Genomic DNA, 18,195 nt, shown 5'->3' on the forward strand with positions numbered 1-18,195 from the left:
TTTAAGTCAGAACTCCCGTAGAAGAGAAACTCTTGCATACCTGCAATTTGTTTTTTAATCAGTGGTTTATTTCAGTTTTTCGTGTTGGTTTGTTTGTAATTGACAACTAATGTGTATATACTTGTGCGATTTATAACCCGACTAAAATAATTAATTTTTTATTTATTTGTAGTATTAAAGTTCCAGTGTGTATCTTCTGTTACCAAAACAAACTAAAATGGCAGAATTGACCTCTATTCTAACTAAATTTAGACAACTATAAAAAGGAAACTACCCGTTTCCGCAAGCAAATTCCACTCCACTTACTCACCTTCCGTGTGTGTGTGTGTGTCAGATCTTTAGATTTTGTATAGCAGAATAAAAGGAGAGAATTTCACACACCGTTATCGTATTACTAAGGCTGATGGGGTGAAGTGGCTTTGACGCCCCCTGCTGGTTTTACTAAAACACTAACACCTTCCCAACTTTGACACAAACTGATGAGAATAAAGTTGCAGCAGCAATTAAACTAAAGTACAGTAGACGTGGTGAACATTATGCTGTAGATTAAGTATGCTGAGTACTTTACTTAAATAACAATTAAAAATAATTTAAATGGAAATGGTACAGTTAAAAAACATTTAGCACAGTTTATTGGCAGAATAAATAAATATGGCTTTCAGATTTTTTTTTTAAGTACAGTTTTTTTAAGTTTTTTTTAAAACAGGTGTGTTTATATCAGGTCAAAATTCCATCAGACTGCCTAGGTAGTGCTGACAAAAAGGGATATAAGACACTCTATATTGCACATTATTATAGACTATTATAGACGTGAGACGTTTTTCTGTGGTCTCCTTTACCTTGTTTTATTTCTTTTCATGTACAGCACTTTGTCTCAGCTACGGCTGCTTAAAGCGCTTTATAAATAAAGTTGAGTTGAGTTGAGTTGAGCTGAGCATGTACAGTACTTGTGTGTGTACATTTAGTGCTTTTAATTCATTGAAAGTACATTTGTCAAGAATACATTCTGTAAGAGTGGCAAGTGGATATAGTCATGATTTGAAAATCAAATTACATTGACCTGTGTGTGAGCCATTTGTCGAGAGAGATATGTGAACTCATCTCATTTTACAGTGAAAAGAAGTGGCGCCTCTGTCCATTCAGGGGCTGCAAGTTCAAAACAGAGGTGTTTCCCACCTTCAATTCACACAAATGCAAGGATCATCAAAAATGATTGATTGCAATTGGTGCAAACAATTGGTGAACATGAACCAGAAGACTTTCATGTGACTTTTTATGTGACTGACAGGTGTGTTGTGTTTCCCAGCTGTGTCCTATTACATTGTTAATAATAAATATCAATGAATATGTATATAGGTATCTGTGTGTGTATGTATATGTATATGTATATGTATATGTATATGTATATGTATATGTATATGTATATGTATATGTATATGTATATGTATATCAAATCAAATCACTTTTATTGTCATTAAGCTGTACATACAACAAGTAGTGCAACAAAAAGAGAGAGCGTTTCGCAGGGATCCAAAGATTTAAATATTTAAATACACATTTAAATATGTATATGTATATGTATATGTATATATATATATATGTACATATATATATATATATATATATGATGGAATCAATGTTATCAGACTTATTTACAGCCAGTGAAGGAAATACAGAAATTGTTTTGAAACACGACATTTCCCAGTTCGCTCCGCTGCTGTGCAACGCTTGACGTCATCAAAACGCGTCTCGCCGCGCATCTGCGACTCGTTGACTGGAGTGGAGGCTGGACTTCACATGTTAGTTTGTAAATAACGAAGGATTTAGTTTCCCAAGATGCCGATGAAGGGAAGGTTTCCCATCAGGAGGACGCTGGAGTATCTACAGAAGGGCGACATCATCTTTAAAAACAGAGTGAAGATCATGACGGTGAATTACAACACTCACGGAGAGCTGGGCGAAGGAGCAAGGTCAGAGCTAGCAGCACGCTAATAACAATCTCCGTCTAAGTGGAAGATAAAACACACAGTTGTGTCATTTACACGTTGTATTTACATAAATTATGTTAAATATTCGCTAGCGATTTTATTACTGGGATATGAAACGGTGTTACGACTAAAAAAAACACCACTTGTGCTCAAGGCAGGTAAATTAAACTATCGTGTGAAGTTTGAAGCCTAATCATGTAATAATAACACACTTGATCAGATTTATAACAAAACAAGAACAAATACGTGCTAATTTGTAATCTTTGCAATTCACACGAACATATGACCCTAATTAAATCATGAAATCCATCATTTTTGGTTTGATCAAAAACAGTATAACTAACTAAACACAGGTTCATCTATTATTTGACTTTAATTTAAACAATTCTTTGATGTCATGCAAGGGAAATTAAATGTACTTGTCCTATTCGTAGAATTACATAATGTAAAGCCAAGGTAAAGAAATTTTGAATCTGGAAATTTGCTACAGAGCATCTTCAGACTGTCACGCACTAACGATCTACACACATTTTTGCTTTATCCTAAAAGTTGCTTCAAATATTTGACTGTAAACTGCTGTATATCATTCTTCCTCTTCAAGTGTTTGTTTTTTCTGTCATGTCAATCAAAGGTGTAACATTTACGAATTTAATTTGATAAGACTTTTTTTACAACATTAACCTCTGCCCTTATCTTTAAACATGAGATTTTCTTCCTATAGAGCAACTCTATCCTTATAATAACAAATTACCTACATCTAAGTATGCACCTTCCCAGAATCTTTAAGTTTTAAAAAGGGATGCACAATATTGGACATATATATCGGGAATGCTTGGGCGGATGGCATGTACCTCACAAGGATAGTGACACATATAATAATGGGCAGTTGTTGTCCTCCAGTTCCTCAGTTACTGCGACGCATTGCTGCACAACAGCTATGATTTAAGTCGATGCTAAATGTTGTACTTTCTCATGTTGTTTTGCAGGAAATTTGTGTTCTTCAATATTCCTCAGATCCAGTACAAGAACCCCTGGGTCCAAATAATGATGTTCAAAAATATGACACCATCACCGTTTCTGAAGTTCTACCTGGGTGTGTAGCTTTGCACTGTTGTTTTACTCTGTGTTATGGTCATTAAAATGATGCCACTCTTAATAATCAGTTCTATCATAACTGTGCAATATCCCATCAGGTTAATCTTCTGTCTCTCTTGCAGATGATGGTGAACAGGTGCTGGTGGATGCGGAGGGCAAGGAGCACAGAGAAATCGCAAAACATGTTCAGAAGATTTTGGGCAAATCAGAGTAAGATATTCACATACTATAATGTCCTTGTGTTCAAACATCATGTATATACAGTTACAATAGTTTTTTTTATTTCATTTGTTGAGAGCAAATAACTTCAGAGAACTATTTTATTTCACTTAACTGTAAACAGCTCCAAAGTCCTGGTAATTGATAGTATTGTATTATTTTATTGTAGCAAAATCAGGACTCACACACAAAGCTAAACAATGTTATAATGGTAAAAATTTGATTCTAAATCGAATAAAAAAATTTCTATTTTTAATATAGCTTTAGTTTAGCTTTCATAGCCTGTTTAATTTCAAAAGACCATCACCATTTTAGTGTAGTACAAACAAGGCTTCAGTTTTTATCATTTAAAGTGAACCACGGTGTGTCATGGCCTCACATAACCTTTTCAGGTTATACCCAGAAATAAATATATGGAAAAAGAATTCTTGGAATTTCTTGTGTTTACATTGGCTTAAAAGGAAAAAAAAAGTGAATAAATCAATAATTCCCATGGAAAGTTTCCAAAATTCCCAAACGCAAGTTCCCATGCAAAATTTCTAGAAATATCCCGGGAATATTCTGCCCCTTTGCAACCCTAGAAAGAGCTCAAAAATGAACATTTCCTTGAAACTTCACTGTATGCACAACAGTGACAATTTTTTTTTTCTTACTCCCTCTGCCCACAGAGAACAGTTACAAGATGAGGCTCAAGCCAAGATGCAGGCGTCCAACCCTGCCAACTTTGGGCCAAAGAAGTACTGTCTGAGGGAGTGCATCTGCGAGGTGGACGGTCAGGTGCCGTGTCCTGGCACCACGCCGCTGCCCAAGGAAATGACGGGCAAATATCGAGCCCAGATGGCAGCATCGCAGGAATAAGAGCAGATTGTTGATCACAAAGTGGACAATATTGTATTATTTTTATTATATTACTGGACAAACACATTGCATATTTAACTGTAAATATGCACAGGTAAATTGTAGTTACTATTGTCTGTGCATTGAAGATTGGCAGGGCATGGACTGACTCCCTCCTCTCCACCAGGAACCAGCTGAAGCACTTGTCAGAGTGGATGTTTGGATAACTCATCACACCTTGTTTGTACATGATATGATGACCTGGTTCTGGGATATGAACAGAACATCCCAGTGTAAACATTCAAATAAAAACCCAGATTCATCCATTTCAGTTAAAGCCAGTGTTGTAGTGTTGTAGAGTCTCGGTGTTGAACCCGTGTTCAAAGTGAGTCCCCATTGCTGAGTCAAAGTCATCAGAGTCCAAATATGGATTCCACTAAAACTACGAATACAACGTTTTTCTTTTAGGTTTTTTTTCCCCCAAAGTACACAAGTATTTGTCAATATTTCAAAGAAGTTATTTTCTGTGTGACTTGAAGGCAAAGCAAAGGTTAAGATGGATCCAAGTTGCAGTACAAAGACATTAAACGCAGAGGCAGAATTGAAAGAAATCAGTTCAAATTCAAACATTGTAATCCATAACAAGTCAAAAATAAAGCTGCCTGGAGCGTTGAAAGACAAGGGGATGAAACAGTTCTATCTGTCTCCTTCACCCTCTGTAATGCAGATGAATTTTGACATTATGCAACATATCCCGTAGACATTAGGGGGCGTTATAGTCATTTTGCCATGTCCAAGCCTATAAGTGAGGTATCAAACGAGAAGATTTGTTCATCCAACTTTACTAAAAGTCTCTCTCTGTTTGTGTGTGTGGAAAAATGAAGACACAAAATATGATGTTGTGAAGTATGTTTATTTTTTGCACAGCAGGGTAAATAATATTTAGATTTTTTGAATTTCTTTACACTGCCTTTACGCCCAGCTTAGTTTCTACTGATTGTGCTACAACTGAATCCTGTAAATCAATGGAAGATACCATTAAATCAGAGTAAACAAACATACGTTTGGCCCATATGTGCAGATATTTTATTGCAGGTTACAGAGGTCATAAAGGTAAGAGTCACAGTTTCTAATCGCAGAGATTCAGCAGTTGAGAGCTCCATGTGGGCTTTTAGTTCTTGTTGTATGATCTGTCGAGGGTCTCCATTGTCTTGATGTAAAGTGGACCTGAACGACGCCGCTGGTGGGTCTTTACCGTGATGGCTATTGGAGAGAGGGAGGAAAGGGGGAGAAAAGTTTCACATAAACATGACGCTAGGGTCAGAGGTATTAATGGTGTCATCTTCAGCGTTTACCTTTGGTGGGCACTGTCTGGATGTTGACAACTGAGTCCTGTCCAATTCTGTTCAGGAAAGAGCAGGGAATACACAGTAAACAGTGATGTACACTGGGATATTGTTCGTACAAGAAAAATAACAATTACATTTTTTTTTTTTTTTTTTAAAAGTCTAACTTTCTCTTAATGAGAAATTACATCTGATATTTGAAGCTTTTATTACCACTAACAAGCCAGAACAATGGTTTGCATTGAATCCCAACTGTTCAAGATTAAGGATGTTAACTATTACAGATTGGTGTGGTATAAATTCTTAAAGTCAGGTTAATAATAATCAGAATTTATTTTCTTGCGATAAGTACTAAGAAACTTTATTGCAAACCTATTTGTAAACTGCACATTGTTTGTATAAAGTTACAAAGTATCAGAATTCACTATTAATACAGGTATATAATAGGCAAGATTATAATCAGTTTAAATTACCCCCCACCAAATTTTTTTTAAAATATTATTTTCCGCCCCAAACATTACATTGTAGTGAATGGACTTGCATAATTCACCCTTGCACTTTGTGTTTCTATACACTTATGTCATGAGATTATTTCCTATTGTGTTATGCATGTAGGAAGGACTGTTCCGGGATCATGGTCCCTTTAAGTAACCATGTTAGTGATGACGTAGAGCCCTGTGCTGGTTGGTTGGTTACTGACGTCCTCATCTTGTGTTTACTTCGGCTTCGCTGTTTCAATAAACGAGGCACACAGTTTGTGCGCTCAGGCTGAGAAATAGTTTTTACCACAATATATCATTTAGAATTTCCATTACTACATTTACACAGAAATCTTTGATAAACGGTTGGGAAAATTCTGCAAATTAGTTTGGGACCCAAAAAAATCTCCCATGAACCAAGTGTGGGTCACGACCCAGACTTTGGGAATCACTGGTCTAAACGACCTCACTCACCTTTGCTCCTCTCCCTCCAGCAGTTTCCTGTAGGTGGAGATCTCTATGTCCAGGGCCAGCTTGACGTTCATGAGCTCCTGGTACTCTCTCAGCTGGCGAGCCATGTCCTGCTTGGCCCTCTGCAGAGCCAGCTCCAGGTCCCTGATGCGAACCTTGGCGTCCTTCACGGCCTCCTCCCCACGCTGCTCTGCTGCCACAATCTGGCCCTCGAGACTTTCCCGCTGAAAATGACGCGCATGGATAAGTGATTTCAGGCATCAGTCGCCGCACTGCACTTCCACTGTGAGTACGTCTCTTTGTTCAAGTCGCCTGGACAAAAAAATATTTGAAGGATGCCATTGTATTTCGTAATACTTAAGTATGTAAACAGACGACCAGCACAGCTGTGTAATGTTTGTCATGTTATCAGCTGCCTTCCACAGGAAGTTATTACTTTGGCCAAGGAGGGAAACCTTTCTCTAATGCCCCTCTTTTTGATTGTTTGCTGGCAGTGAACCAAAGTTTAGCCAACAGATGACATCACTGGCAGCAGCTTTAATATCAAGTGGCCCGTTCTGCTGCCTTGGCCTTTTTCCTCACATCTGTAGTTGTCACTAACTGTAACTGATACTCACTTGTTTCTTGGCAGCCTGGATCTCGTTCTGCAGACGGCTGATCAAGCGAGTGAGATCAGCTATTTCTCCCTTGGTGCTGCGCATTTCGCTGCCATACTGTTCAGCCTCTGCAGACGCCTGGTCAAACTGGAAACAGGAACCCAGATTAAAACGTGTAATTATCAGGCATGACGGAATGATTTATGAGTGTTTGACGTTGAGCCCTCCTCTTTTTGTGAAGTTTTAAAGAGATCCATGTTATCTTTTTCTAAACATGTTTTACTTCCTCACCTTGTTCTTGTACCAGCTTTCAGTCTCGTCACGGCTGCGAGCAGCGACGTCCTCATACTGAGCCTTGACTTCAGCTACAATCTGATCCATCTTCAGGGAGCGGGAGTTGTCCATCTGCACCACCACGGATGTCTCTTTCAGACTGTCCTGCAGCTCGTGCAGCTCCTGTTTTTTTTTTTGACAAAACAATAACAGCAGCAGCAGCAGCAGTGAGAAGACCCGGTCCAGAACACACTGTATGCACCGTTTTTATCGTGAAGATTAAAATGTTTTGTGTACCGCATCATAGATAGCCTTGAGGAATTGGAATTGATCAGTGATGCTAAACAGCTTGTCGTTCAGCTCCACCTTGGACATATAGCCTGAATCCAAATCCTGCAAGCAGCACGAAAAAACAAATTAGCCTTGACCTTTTGCACGAGACAGACAACACTTACACTCCCCACAACCAGGCTGGAAGCCTTTGAACACACCGTCCATCATTTAACGTGTACACAGTGAGGGAACATGATGACTACAAAGTGTACCTTTTTCAGCACGACAAACTCAGTCTCAGCGTCGTTCCTCTTGCTGATTTCCTGCTCGTACCTGAAACCACCGTGTTGGATATCTTTAATTATCGCACGGCCATGGCTTTCATTGCAGAAGTTCAAGTCTTTCATCACAAAGTCCGTCTTACCTGGTCTTGTAGTCGTCAACGTTCTTGTGCATGACACCGTTCTCCATGTCGAGCCGGAGCTTTTCATTGTTGAGCGACTCCAGCTGTTTTTCCAGGTTGAGGATGTAAGACTTCAGCATGGGCTCAACGGTTGAGGGCGCGGACGTCTGTCCCTGCAGCAGGTTCCACTTGGTCTCCAGCATTTTGTTCTGCTGTTCCAGGAATCTAACCTGTCAACAAAATAATGCATGTTTAAAATATTCGGTCAAAGAAAAAACATTTATTTCGTGAGCCAATAATGTGCAGTATTGTGTAAAAGCAATGATATAATGACCCCAAAAAAGAATTCTTCAAGGTGGCACCTACACTTACACTTGAACAACAGCATGACCCTGACTCTCTTAAACCTGGAGTGAAGCCCTAAAAAGGCCTATTATTCCAGGTTTATTCAAGACATGCTTGAGCATTACATACACATGCTGTATATCATATCAAGTGATTGACAGCTTACTAACATAGAAACATCTTTCAGCCACATCATTCCAATCCAAATGCCACTGATCAAAGACATAAAAACCACAAAGCAAAGTTGGCACAGTTGATCCTGTCCTGTCTGTAAAAGGATGACAAGAGTATCCAACACAAACAGACAGAGATGCTTTGACTCTTACTTTATCAATGAAGGATGCAAAGCGGTTGTTGAGGCTCTTGATCTGCTCTTTCTCCTGGGTGCGGACGACCTGGATGTTGGGGTCGATGGCGACGTTCATCGGGGCGAGCAGGCTCTTGTTGACGGTCACGGCTGTGATCATCTGCTCGGCCCCGCTGCTGATGCGGGGGATGGAGTAGGATCCCATGGACGTGCTGCTGAAGCCCCCTGCAGACCTCTGCACACCTGAACGGGTGCTGCGCGTGATCCTCAAACTCATGGTAGTGATGTGTGGAGACTTTGGGGATGGATGGATGGATGGATGAATGAAGAGGTCAGGCGGTGGTTAAGCCCTGCAGTGCATCCCTCATCTCTTGAGTGTTGCTTTATAGACAGAACAAGGTGTGGTTGGTGATAGGGAAGGTATGCGGCTCCCAAATGTGGCTTAACCTGTCTGACGTATGCTACCTGTTCTCCCACCTACCCCTGCTGTAAGTAAAGGACGGTGTTGTCACACTGGATTCCAGGCCGGCTTCACAACCTCTGGTATGCTGCAATAAACTGTTTTCTTATAGTAAACTTTAGTAAACTTTAGTAAATGAAAATAGCCACTTTAGATCATTCTGTGAAATCAGAATACATTTTTATTTTGGTTTTTGTCCAAATGGGACTCTATGGAATTAGATTTGTGTCGATATTTTCAAACAACACTTTTAAAAAAAATGGATTTAATCATTCAAAAATATTGTATTTTGTTGTTTGAAAATACACTTGTCCTTTTTGCTCCGTGATTTGTTCAGTGCGCCATGGTTTTTTGTTTGTGGACGGGCCTTAGGAAGCTGTCTGCTGATTGGCTGGAGTTTTGGAGTGACAGCTGAATGGACTGGAAGTCGTCAAGGGCTTGGAGTCGCTGTCTGTCTGGAACTCGTTCAGATCCCCACATTTTTCCCACATTTCTAACAAAATAATTCTACGTAATTCTAACGTTTGTCGGATTATAAACATCAGATACTTATGCAATTATTTTGGAGGATGTCGACGGGGAAGTTACGCATTGTACATCGCAACATCGTCGTGTGATTAGTGAAATGTGTTGTATTGACACAAATCTAATTCCATATGATTCCAGATTAAAGGCAGCGGCAGATTAAAGCTGTAATTCAAACATATACGTACATATGAACAAATGTCTGTTAGATTAAAATCATCGTCAAATGAGTTCACACAATGTTCAATATTCAGTAGTATGACCCCACCCACCCCTGCTCTGCTGCTGTATATAAACAAACGTCAGGTCTGATAGTTCTGCTTGTCCATTTTTTAAGTGAAGGACACAGCATATAAATATAATGTTGCATCATTTCAATGAATTGTTTTTTTTTTTGTTTTTTTAAGTAGCTTACGCTAAATAATGTTTTGTATTATTAACACAATCATTGCATACTGGCATTGGGAGTGTCTTGTATTACTGCAGACAAAGGAAGACTGAGGGATAATGGTGCAGTTGGAGACATGATTTCCAGTATAGCTGAGTGTAAACAATGAAACTCGTCTGTCCTCTCAGTCTTTGCTTTGTTTTCACGCTCTAACTTAACTCGCACCCCTTTTCACAGTGATTGCATAATCCTGGCCTCCCTTTAAGAAAACACGTTACAGATGAGTAGGTTTCTCACACTTTTCATGCAGGGTTACTCTATAGCTTTGCCATGACACACTTGAATCACAACTCAGAGACACACCACTGAGGTAGGTACACTGTCTGTCCGCTGTATCTTTTAAAGCAATTTGAATTATTTGAAATATGTTTTTTAAATGCCTCTGGCTTTTTTGTTTCGTTTCCTTTCTTCTTGTCAGACATGAAGATAGCTTCCTTTAATGTTCGCCGGTTTGGCCTGGCAAAAGTCTCAGACCCAGACGTCCTGTCGACTCTGGTTAAGGTGAAGCACAGTCGAGCATGAGGTGGCTGGTTTTAGCAACTCTGTGGTTTGTTAGTCATTTGAAATAGTTTGCAATTAAAGGTGCTGTGATAATAACAAAGGTTAAAGTTTGGCAAGCAGCCAGTTAGTAATTAGCTTATGTAGGGAACAAAGAGGAAGTGGCAATCATTGTTTAATATTTAAGTCATGATGTAGAGAAGAACCTCAATAAGTTCACACTTCCTTTCTTATTTCAGACACAGACCGATGGAGTTTTGTAAAAAAAATGTAAAAAAGAAAGAAAGAAAAGAAACAATGCTATGTAGCTAACATTTAAATGTTTTGAAAAAGTTAAAAAATACTAAAAAAGTAATAAGAACGCTGTTTTAACGTAGCTTTGGTGTGATTAAACTTCATTCATTTAAGTATTAATATGTTGTACGTTCTTCAGTACATGTCTCTGTAGATGAACAATGTTACAATTTTGAAATCACATGTGATCACGAGCGTTCTGCTTCAGTTACATTCATTATGAAGAAAGACATACGAGGAAAAGAAGAAACAAAATCCTTTTAGATTGTTGTATTTGAACATTCATTTAAACCCGGTGTGCATTTTTGTCAACCCATTATTGAAAAGATTCCATAATTTGACTCCTCTGACAGTAACGCCCATATTTATTAGTGTTTGTTCTCACTATTTGTTTGTTAATGGCTTTTAAATTTATCTTAGAAGGCTAAAATCATTTCTTTTTAACTTTGTTTTGAACAGATTGTGTCTCGATATGACATTATTTTGATTCTGGAGGTGGTGGACGTGAGTGGAGACTCTGTCAAACTGTTGATGAAAGAACTCAACAGGTGAGTGAAGCAAATACTACTGATAATGCTTAAATGTATATATATATATGTATACAGTATATAGACACTTTATTTGAACTCTGGTGTGTATCTCAGGGTGAACACCAGCCATCACTATTCTCTGCAGCTCAGTACTCGCCTGGGAAGAAACAGATATAAGGAACAGTTTCTGTTTCTCTACAGGTAAGACGATATCTTGTGTACTCTGTAAGACCGGTTGTACTTTGTTGAAAGGCGGCTTTAAAAGACATCTGGTCTCTCTACAAGGGACGATGTGGTCAAGTTCATCGACTCCTATCAATACGAAGACAACCAGGTGAACGATGTGGATGCTTTTGCAAGGGAGCCGTATATTCTCCACTTCAGGCCACACTACACAGGTCAGCACACGGGAATATTTCATCAGTACTGATGTGTTTGTGGTTGAGTTGATTGGTTGCCACAACACTGTTGTCATGGTATGTATGAGTCATGTCCATATGGAGCCTGTAACGGACATGTTTGTTTTTATTAAAGCCTATCACTCGAATGTAGTTTGACTTTTGAATCCGAGCGGGAAGCGAGTTTATCAAGTTTATTGAGTCTGTGTCAGGGAGTTCTGTGTCATGATACGCAGGCGTGCTCTGAACCGACTGTTTCTTGTCGCAGTGCTGAGGGACTTAGTGCTGATCCCAGTCCACACCACACCTTCAGACTCAGAAAGAGAGCTGGATGAGCTGTACGAGGTCTTCCTGCACGTCAGGGACAAGTGGAAAACAGATGTGAGTTCATCATTGCAAATGAAATATGAATGATCAGTGAATTAAAGTCCACAGACACACCTGCAACCAGGATGATACCAGCTGTCAATCACACTGCCGTTCACTCATATAGTTAAGAAATATAATATCATTTAGAAAATTGATATCATATTTTATTGAGGAGGAGCTGAAACCGATTGAGACCATTCCTAATGTTTAATGACATTATTAATCAAGTGAAAATTAGAAGCTCATTTTCTTTTTGCAACTAGCAGAGTTGCCCCCTGGTGGCCATTCAATATATCCTTATTTCCCTCATAGCTTTAGGAGGAAACTGGGACATACTGACTACGATCCTGACACGCCCACATGCTCAAATATGGACAAACTAAACAAAATGGAAAAAAAATAAAGATGAAAAATGAAACAATAATGCAAAGACAATGACTATAATGTCCCATTATGGTAACAGAATAATGATTAGTCAAACAAACGAACAAATGAAGATGAAACATTTGAAAAAATGGCTCAAACTTAGCATAATTTCTCTAGATTCATGTTGGTATCCAGTGGGACAAATCCAAATCAAGTAAAATCAAGTAAAATATTTAGTTATGAACCAGCAGTTATGCTTCAATTTCAATTTCAAACATCGTTATTTGTCCCCAGGGAGAAATTTAAGGCACATAGAGCGATTGTCAACACAAAACAAGCCAATTAAGTTCTGATAAGTTATAAATATATAATACTATATAGTCCAAATGAAAAAAAATCCAATAAAGTACAAAGAAAAACACATTGTTATGGGACTTTTTTGCAGTATCAGTTATTTTCTATGGTAATTGGTTTCATATTCATGAGATACTATCATAATTATGAGATGTTAAGTCTTATTTATGAGATACTAAATCATAATTATGAGATGTTAAGTCATAATTATGAGATAGTGTCTCATAATTATGACATTACATCTCGTTATTATAGTAAGTAAGTCTTATATTGCATTTCATTGTGTTTTTATATTAAACATAATAACTATAAGCATTTTTTTTACTAGTGTTTTAATGGCTGTTGTTGATTTCCTCCAGAATATAATGATCCTGGGCGACTTTAACGCCGATGGTGCGTATGTCACGCGCAAAGAAATGAGGTCGATCCGTATACGCAGCGACACGGATTTCCACTGGCTGATTGGAGACGACGTGGACACCACTGCAAACACGTCCAACGATCACACCTACGACAGGTGGGCGTAACAGGCTTTGAAATGCTGTCAGCAAATGTTTGTTTTTCAGTAGTAGAAGAATGATTTATGACATGCAGAATCACTTTCTATACATGAGTGTAATATTTCTGCCCACAGGATTGTTGTGTATGGAGACGACATGTTGGCAGCCATCGTGCCGAACTCAGCCAAGACCTTCAATTTCCACACAGAGTTTTCTATGACGGAAGAAATGGTAAGTTTATGTTTTCACAACTGCAACGAAAACACCTTCATTTTAACCGTCCTGTGTCACGACAACATCACTCATCTGGTATGTCCATCATCACCCCGCAGGCCCTGAGAGTAAGCGATCACTATCCTGTGGAGGTGGAATTATGCATCGCTCCTCCTCCCTGCATGAGTAAAAGCAACCAAACGTGTGATGTTGTTGACGCCCAGAATGCACCAGGCAACAACACAATCACAGGTAACGGACACGTGTGATACATTCCTTTGTGGGTCAATTGTCAGACATAGATCAAAGACATTTCAGACATTTGTGTACTTGACATTTAAAATGAGGAGCTGATTCTGTGAAAGACAAGAGCGGGATGTCAGTAATGAGAGGAATGCTTACATGAGAGGAACATTCCTGGTTTTACAGCATGACTTAAATATGTAAAAAAAAGGTAAAACCTTTGTAATGATAATATCTGCATTTGTTGAACTTGGTTTGCAGAGGCAGATAGTGATCACTAAGAATCAGGAAAACATACGATTAACATTCCTTACACTGTGTATTTGTTATGCGGTTTAGATAATAGTCTTTAAATAACCATAATGTTTCCTATTGTGCAACAGTCCTTGGGTTTACATGCACGGTAAAGATCAGGTTTTAGTTGCACTGAGACAACAATTTGGTTTTCTTAATGTCATGTAAACATGTCAGTCCGATTCAAACCAAGCTTGTCTTAGTTGGACTAACATACCCGGATATTGCGATTCATAGTCCGATTACTCCTGCATGTATATGACTAGTCAGACTGGAGTCGGACTTTGGAGGCGTTCTGCAGTCCTGTTGCCAGAAATCATATGGCAGCGGCGTCTTTCTTCAGACTCGATTTAATTTGTATCACGATTAACATGTACAGCAGGTAGGAAACATCAAGGTTAACAGGAAACTGATTCAAAACATACTTACTAGCTTATAGAGAGATACAGCGCCACCTACAGAGGCGGAGTCAGACGTACGCGGCCAATAAATTGTTTTTTTCCTCCGCAAGTATGCTCCGACTTGGCAAGTTATCCGATTGCCTCTCTTAGTCGGACTACGGCCTTAGCTTGATTAAACTGTGCATGTAAACGTACAGAGTGTCATTGTCAGGGCTGGGTCATACTTTCCCTTTCCACGTTGGTCCTTCTGGTCCCTACAGTTTGATTGTGTGTGAGGAGAGTATGCACCAACATGCTCCCAACACTTTCCAGTCCAGTTGGCATAGAAAGAGCCAATGAAGAAAATGGTAACCATGCAAACCTGCATGAAGTTATGTGAGGAAGTCCGCTGGTACCCACACACGTGACAAGTCAAACAAGGAAACACAAACGAGGGTGGGACATCACCCTCAAGCTAGGCTGACGCTGACCCTTGTGTGAGCATGAACAGAGTTGCGGGCTTGTTTGGTCTTGCAGAGAGAAGAAGAAGCGGCTCTGCAGCTGTGGAATGTATGACCCAGCCCTTAAAGAGTAGTAGGAGAGTAAGAATTAGTGCCATCTAATGGTGATCTAACAAATACAAATTGTTACAAATGGAGGACTCCTCCACTCAGAATCTCCCTAACCTACACTCATCAGGAATCTACAGTGGTGTTCACAAACCAGAAGTAATGTCAACGAAGGGAGTGTTTGTGTGTACACAGTAGCAGAGCAGGGGCAGGTGGGATTTTTGAGCAGTAGAATTCACCTCCGAGGCTTTTTGTTGGCACTTCTTTGTGTTTTCAGTCATACACATACCTGTTGCTGTTGCCTCAGTCTGTCATGACATAAAACAAATAATTTCCTGTGTGTAGCACGGGAATGGGAATGTGAAAATAAGATCGAAATGCTGCTATACTGAGAAACACAGAGAGAGTCGTGTGGCGCTTAATCAGTTATGTGTGCATTTATTTCACAATGGTTTCATAGTAGCAGACGTCTTGTTCAAAAACTTACACACTACAGCTTTAAATTATACGGCAGGTAAATTAGTTCAATTTTATTTAATGAATACCTCCATACATTTCCTGAAGCCCACTTATAGTTTATTAGGTGTCATTGTTACTTGTGTAAAATGTTATTTAATATTTAAAATATTATTTAATATTTGTAGACAAATGTCTCTGAATCACTTGATACTAGCTTTAAACTTCCTTAAAGCATCACTATGTAATGTTTGCCAGGTGTGCTGTCACTGAAGGAAACATGCCACAATGACAAAGGCAGATATCTGATGACTTCTAAATCCTTTTAATTGACCTCAGTTCAGCATTACTGTTTAACCTGCTGGGCCTGATTCTGGTATAGTAGATGTTGGGCATAGATATAGTTGCTGACTATAATTAAGTCACATATGTGTTCATACCTGCTCCCCAAAATGACATAGTGCGAGGACAACGTATCAGGTGCAGAGTGAGAAAGAAAGAGACTTATTAGAGACCCCCTATTACAAATCCCATACCAGTGACCCTTCTAAAATCTGTCTTTGAAGCTGTTATTTTATGTTAAAAGAAAGTAAAGCACAGTAGTTGCTGTAGTAGTCAGTGCACCAAACCTGAGGTAGAAAATAGTTCCAAGCAAATAAACTATTTCCACCACTTCTATCGTCGTCAACGATATATATATTTTTAACAGAAGTACATATTTGTGAAGCACAGTGAATACATTTACATGACTGCAGTAAAGTCAATTTCTCAAATTCAGACTAATCCTGCATTCCATTTGTAGTCAGAACTCGGAATCTCCTACATCATGCAGCATTCCTTCAAAATGACAAAACTCCCTTTTAACAGAAGAAGAAACCTCTGACAGAACTAGACTCAAAGATGTGCAGCCATCTGCCTAGACAGGTTGGGGTGAAAGGAAAAATGGGGGACAGAGGAGAGGTGGGGGGAGAGAAAGGTCAAGAGGGAGGTGAGGTAGAGACAGAAGAAAGAGACCAGGAGCAGAAATACAGCAGAAGTTGTCCTCCCATCATAAGCTGTGTCAGCATATTCAGCCCTTGAATTTGAATGAATTGGTCCTGGAAAGTCCTTGAAAGCTTGAATTTGATGTCAACCAAGGTGTGGGAACTTCTTTACTAATTAAATGTATTTGTTTCTACTGTCAGAGAGTTTGCAGGCCGATGTGTTAAAACTGCAGAGGGAAAATCTCCTTTTGGAGCAAGAAAAACTTCAACTTCAGATCTCTCTACTACAACGGAAACTTGCCAAAATGAAAGTGGAAGAATAAATGGTTGACCTTGAATTCTTCACATTTAGCTATGCTATTGTTTTTTTTTGTCTTTTGTGTCTTTCTGTAAAAAAAGAGTTGTTAAAGAGTCTGTAAATAAAGAATCATATGAGATAAACCTGTGATATATTCATGGTTAAAACTCAGTTCTGGATCATACAACACCATGCAAGTAGCCTACTACAGGTGAAATAATGAGATTTGCATATAAAAGTGGAATAAAAAAAATCAGATTTAAGCAGGGCATGACTTGTGTCTTTTGTGCTGATCTTTAATGTGAACTATACAAAATGATGTCAATTATTTCAGGACATGAGAGACCATTATCTTCTCTACACTGGCTGCCTGTACAGTTTAGAGTTCAATTTAAAATTCTCCTCATGTAAAAGCACTTAATGAGCAGACCCCTTCGTACCTGGAAGAACTAGTTTTACCTCATCATCCTACCAGATCACTTTGGTCCCGAAATACAGGCTGACTTGTGGTTCCCAGCAGAATGGGCGGCAGAGCCTTCAGTTACCAGGCTCCTCTCCTGTAGAACCAGCTCCCAGTGACTGTTCGGGCGGCGAACACTCTCTCTGTGTTTAAAGTTAAGTTTAAGTAAAGTTGATAAAGCTTATAGTTAGAGCTGGCTCAGGGAAACCTGGACCATCTCATTATTATGTCATTAACTTGTTCTTTCTCCCCTTACTGTAGTCTCCTTCTTGTCCTCTCTCTCACTCTCTCTCTCTCTCTGTCCTCATCTTGCGGAATGCAGGATCCAGATCTAGTTTTGAGGCTATTATAATTATCAATAACAGTAGTATTATTGTCATTATTATGATGCTATAATTAAAGGTGATATCCGTATAATTTGTATCATACATACCATACAGCTGTTGTATACTGTATCTGCTCCTGGTCTCTCTCTCCTGTCTCTACCTCACCTCCCTTTTGTCCTTTCTCCCCCCTTTGTCTCCCCCACCTCTCCTCTGTCTCCCTTTTTTCCTGTCTGCCCCGACCGGTCAGGGCAGATGCTGCACATGTTTGAGTCTGGTTCTGTCAGAGATTTCTTTCTGTTAAAAGGGAGTTTTTGATATCTAGTGTTTGCTCATTGTGTGATCTGCTGGGTATTTCTCTTCGCTCTATAATATTGTAAAGGTCTCTGCCTTACAGAGCCTTGAGATAATGTATGTTGTGAATTGGGGGCTATACCAATATCATTTAATTGAACCATTTTATAATTATATACATATTATTCTCCCATTTTTAACTTCAGTTACATGTGCTGCATTCAGAGACCCCAGTTATCTCTGACAACAATGGTGATGATTGTGATATGAATTAATTATTTGGTTATAGACTGACAAAAACAAAATGG

The 18,195-nt window shown here is 39.0% G+C and overlaps 3 protein-coding genes across 5 annotated transcripts; 2 read left to right on the forward strand and 1 right to left on the reverse strand.

Annotated features, from left to right (window-relative positions):
- Nucleotides 1-1,754: 1,754 nt before the first annotated feature.
- Nucleotides 1,755-4,465, forward strand: mrps25 (mitochondrial ribosomal protein S25). Its single transcript, XM_058642884.1, has 4 exons — nucleotides 1,755-1,970; nucleotides 2,975-3,081; nucleotides 3,206-3,293; nucleotides 3,971-4,465. Exons 1-4 carry the CDS (start codon nucleotides 1,837-1,839, stop codon nucleotides 4,158-4,160), a joined length of 519 nt encoding a protein of 172 aa, XP_058498867.1. The 5' UTR covers nucleotides 1,755-1,836; the 3' UTR covers nucleotides 4,161-4,465.
- Nucleotides 4,466-5,033: 568 nt separating this feature from the next.
- LOC131468519 (keratin, type II cytoskeletal 8-like) lies at nucleotides 5,034-9,004 on the reverse strand. The gene is made up of 9 exons (XM_058642880.1): nucleotides 8,652-9,004; nucleotides 8,002-8,210; nucleotides 7,850-7,910; nucleotides 7,602-7,697; nucleotides 7,323-7,487; nucleotides 7,053-7,178; nucleotides 6,439-6,659; nucleotides 5,495-5,541; nucleotides 5,034-5,402 (listed from the first exon to the last, which is right to left on the reverse strand). The coding sequence occupies exons 1-9, from the start codon at nucleotides 8,907-8,909 to the stop codon at nucleotides 5,311-5,313; spliced, it is 1,275 nt and encodes a 424-aa protein (XP_058498863.1). The 5' UTR covers nucleotides 8,910-9,004; the 3' UTR covers nucleotides 5,034-5,310.
- Nucleotides 9,005-9,035: 31 nt separating this feature from the next.
- LOC131468520 (deoxyribonuclease-1-like) lies at nucleotides 9,036-17,078 on the forward strand. Of its 3 annotated transcripts, XM_058642883.1 has the most exons (11): nucleotides 9,045-9,175; nucleotides 10,243-10,375; nucleotides 10,484-10,566; nucleotides 11,317-11,405; nucleotides 11,502-11,588; nucleotides 11,673-11,785; nucleotides 12,054-12,166; nucleotides 13,234-13,391; nucleotides 13,509-13,605; nucleotides 13,707-13,839; nucleotides 16,714-17,078. In XM_058642883.1, exons 3-11 carry the CDS (start codon nucleotides 10,486-10,488, stop codon nucleotides 16,833-16,835), a joined length of 993 nt encoding a protein of 330 aa, XP_058498866.1. In that variant the 5' UTR covers nucleotides 9,045-9,175; nucleotides 10,243-10,375; nucleotides 10,484-10,485; the 3' UTR covers nucleotides 16,836-17,078. The 3 variants fall into 3 exon arrangements, with proteins under 3 accessions (XP_058498864.1, XP_058498866.1, XP_058498865.1); XM_058642881.1 differs by lacking the exon at nucleotides 10,243-10,375 and having other exon boundaries at nucleotides 9,036-9,175; XM_058642882.1 differs by lacking the exon at nucleotides 9,045-9,175 and having other exon boundaries at nucleotides 9,734-10,375.
- Nucleotides 17,079-18,195: the final 1,117 nt, after the last annotated feature.

Source organism: Solea solea, chromosome 11 (genome assembly GCF_958295425.1).
Source record: "Solea solea chromosome 11, fSolSol10.1, whole genome shotgun sequence".
Taxonomy (NCBI): domain Eukaryota; kingdom Metazoa; phylum Chordata; class Actinopteri; order Pleuronectiformes; family Soleidae; genus Solea; species Solea solea.

Bases quoted from the DNA above. Each gene is read 5' to 3' on its own strand.
- LOC131468520 (XM_058642881.1), top strand. From the start codon at position 9,091: ATGCTACCTGTTCTCCCACCTACCCCTGCTGTAAGTAAAGGACGGTGT. The intron at 9,176-10,483 runs GTATGCTGCAAT...TCTTCTTGTCAG, and splicing joins GGCCGGCTTCACAACCTCTG to ACATGAAGATAGCTTCCTTT. The intron at 13,840-16,713 runs GTAACGGACACG...TTCTACTGTCAG, and splicing joins AGGCAACAACACAATCACAG to AGAGTTTGCAGGCCGATGTG.
- mrps25 (XM_058642884.1), top strand. From the start codon at position 1,837: ATGCCGATGAAGGGAAGGTTTCCCATCAGGAGGACGCTGGAGTATCTA. The intron at 1,971-2,974 runs GTCAGAGCTAGC...GTTGTTTTGCAG, and splicing joins GAGCTGGGCGAAGGAGCAAG to GAAATTTGTGTTCTTCAATA. The intron at 3,082-3,205 runs GTGTGTAGCTTT...TCTCTCTTGCAG, and splicing joins GTTTCTGAAGTTCTACCTGG to ATGATGGTGAACAGGTGCTG.
- LOC131468519 (XM_058642880.1), bottom strand. From the start codon at position 8,909: ATGAGTTTGAGGATCACGCGCAGCACCCGTTCAGGTGTGCAGAGGTCT. The intron at 5,542-6,438 runs GTGAGTGAGGTC...TTTCCTGAACAG, and splicing joins CTGGAGGGAGAGGAGCAAAG to AATTGGACAGGACTCAGTTG. The intron at 5,403-5,494 runs GTAAACGCTGAA...TCTCTCCAATAG, and splicing joins CCAGACAGTGCCCACCAAAG to CCATCACGGTAAAGACCCAC.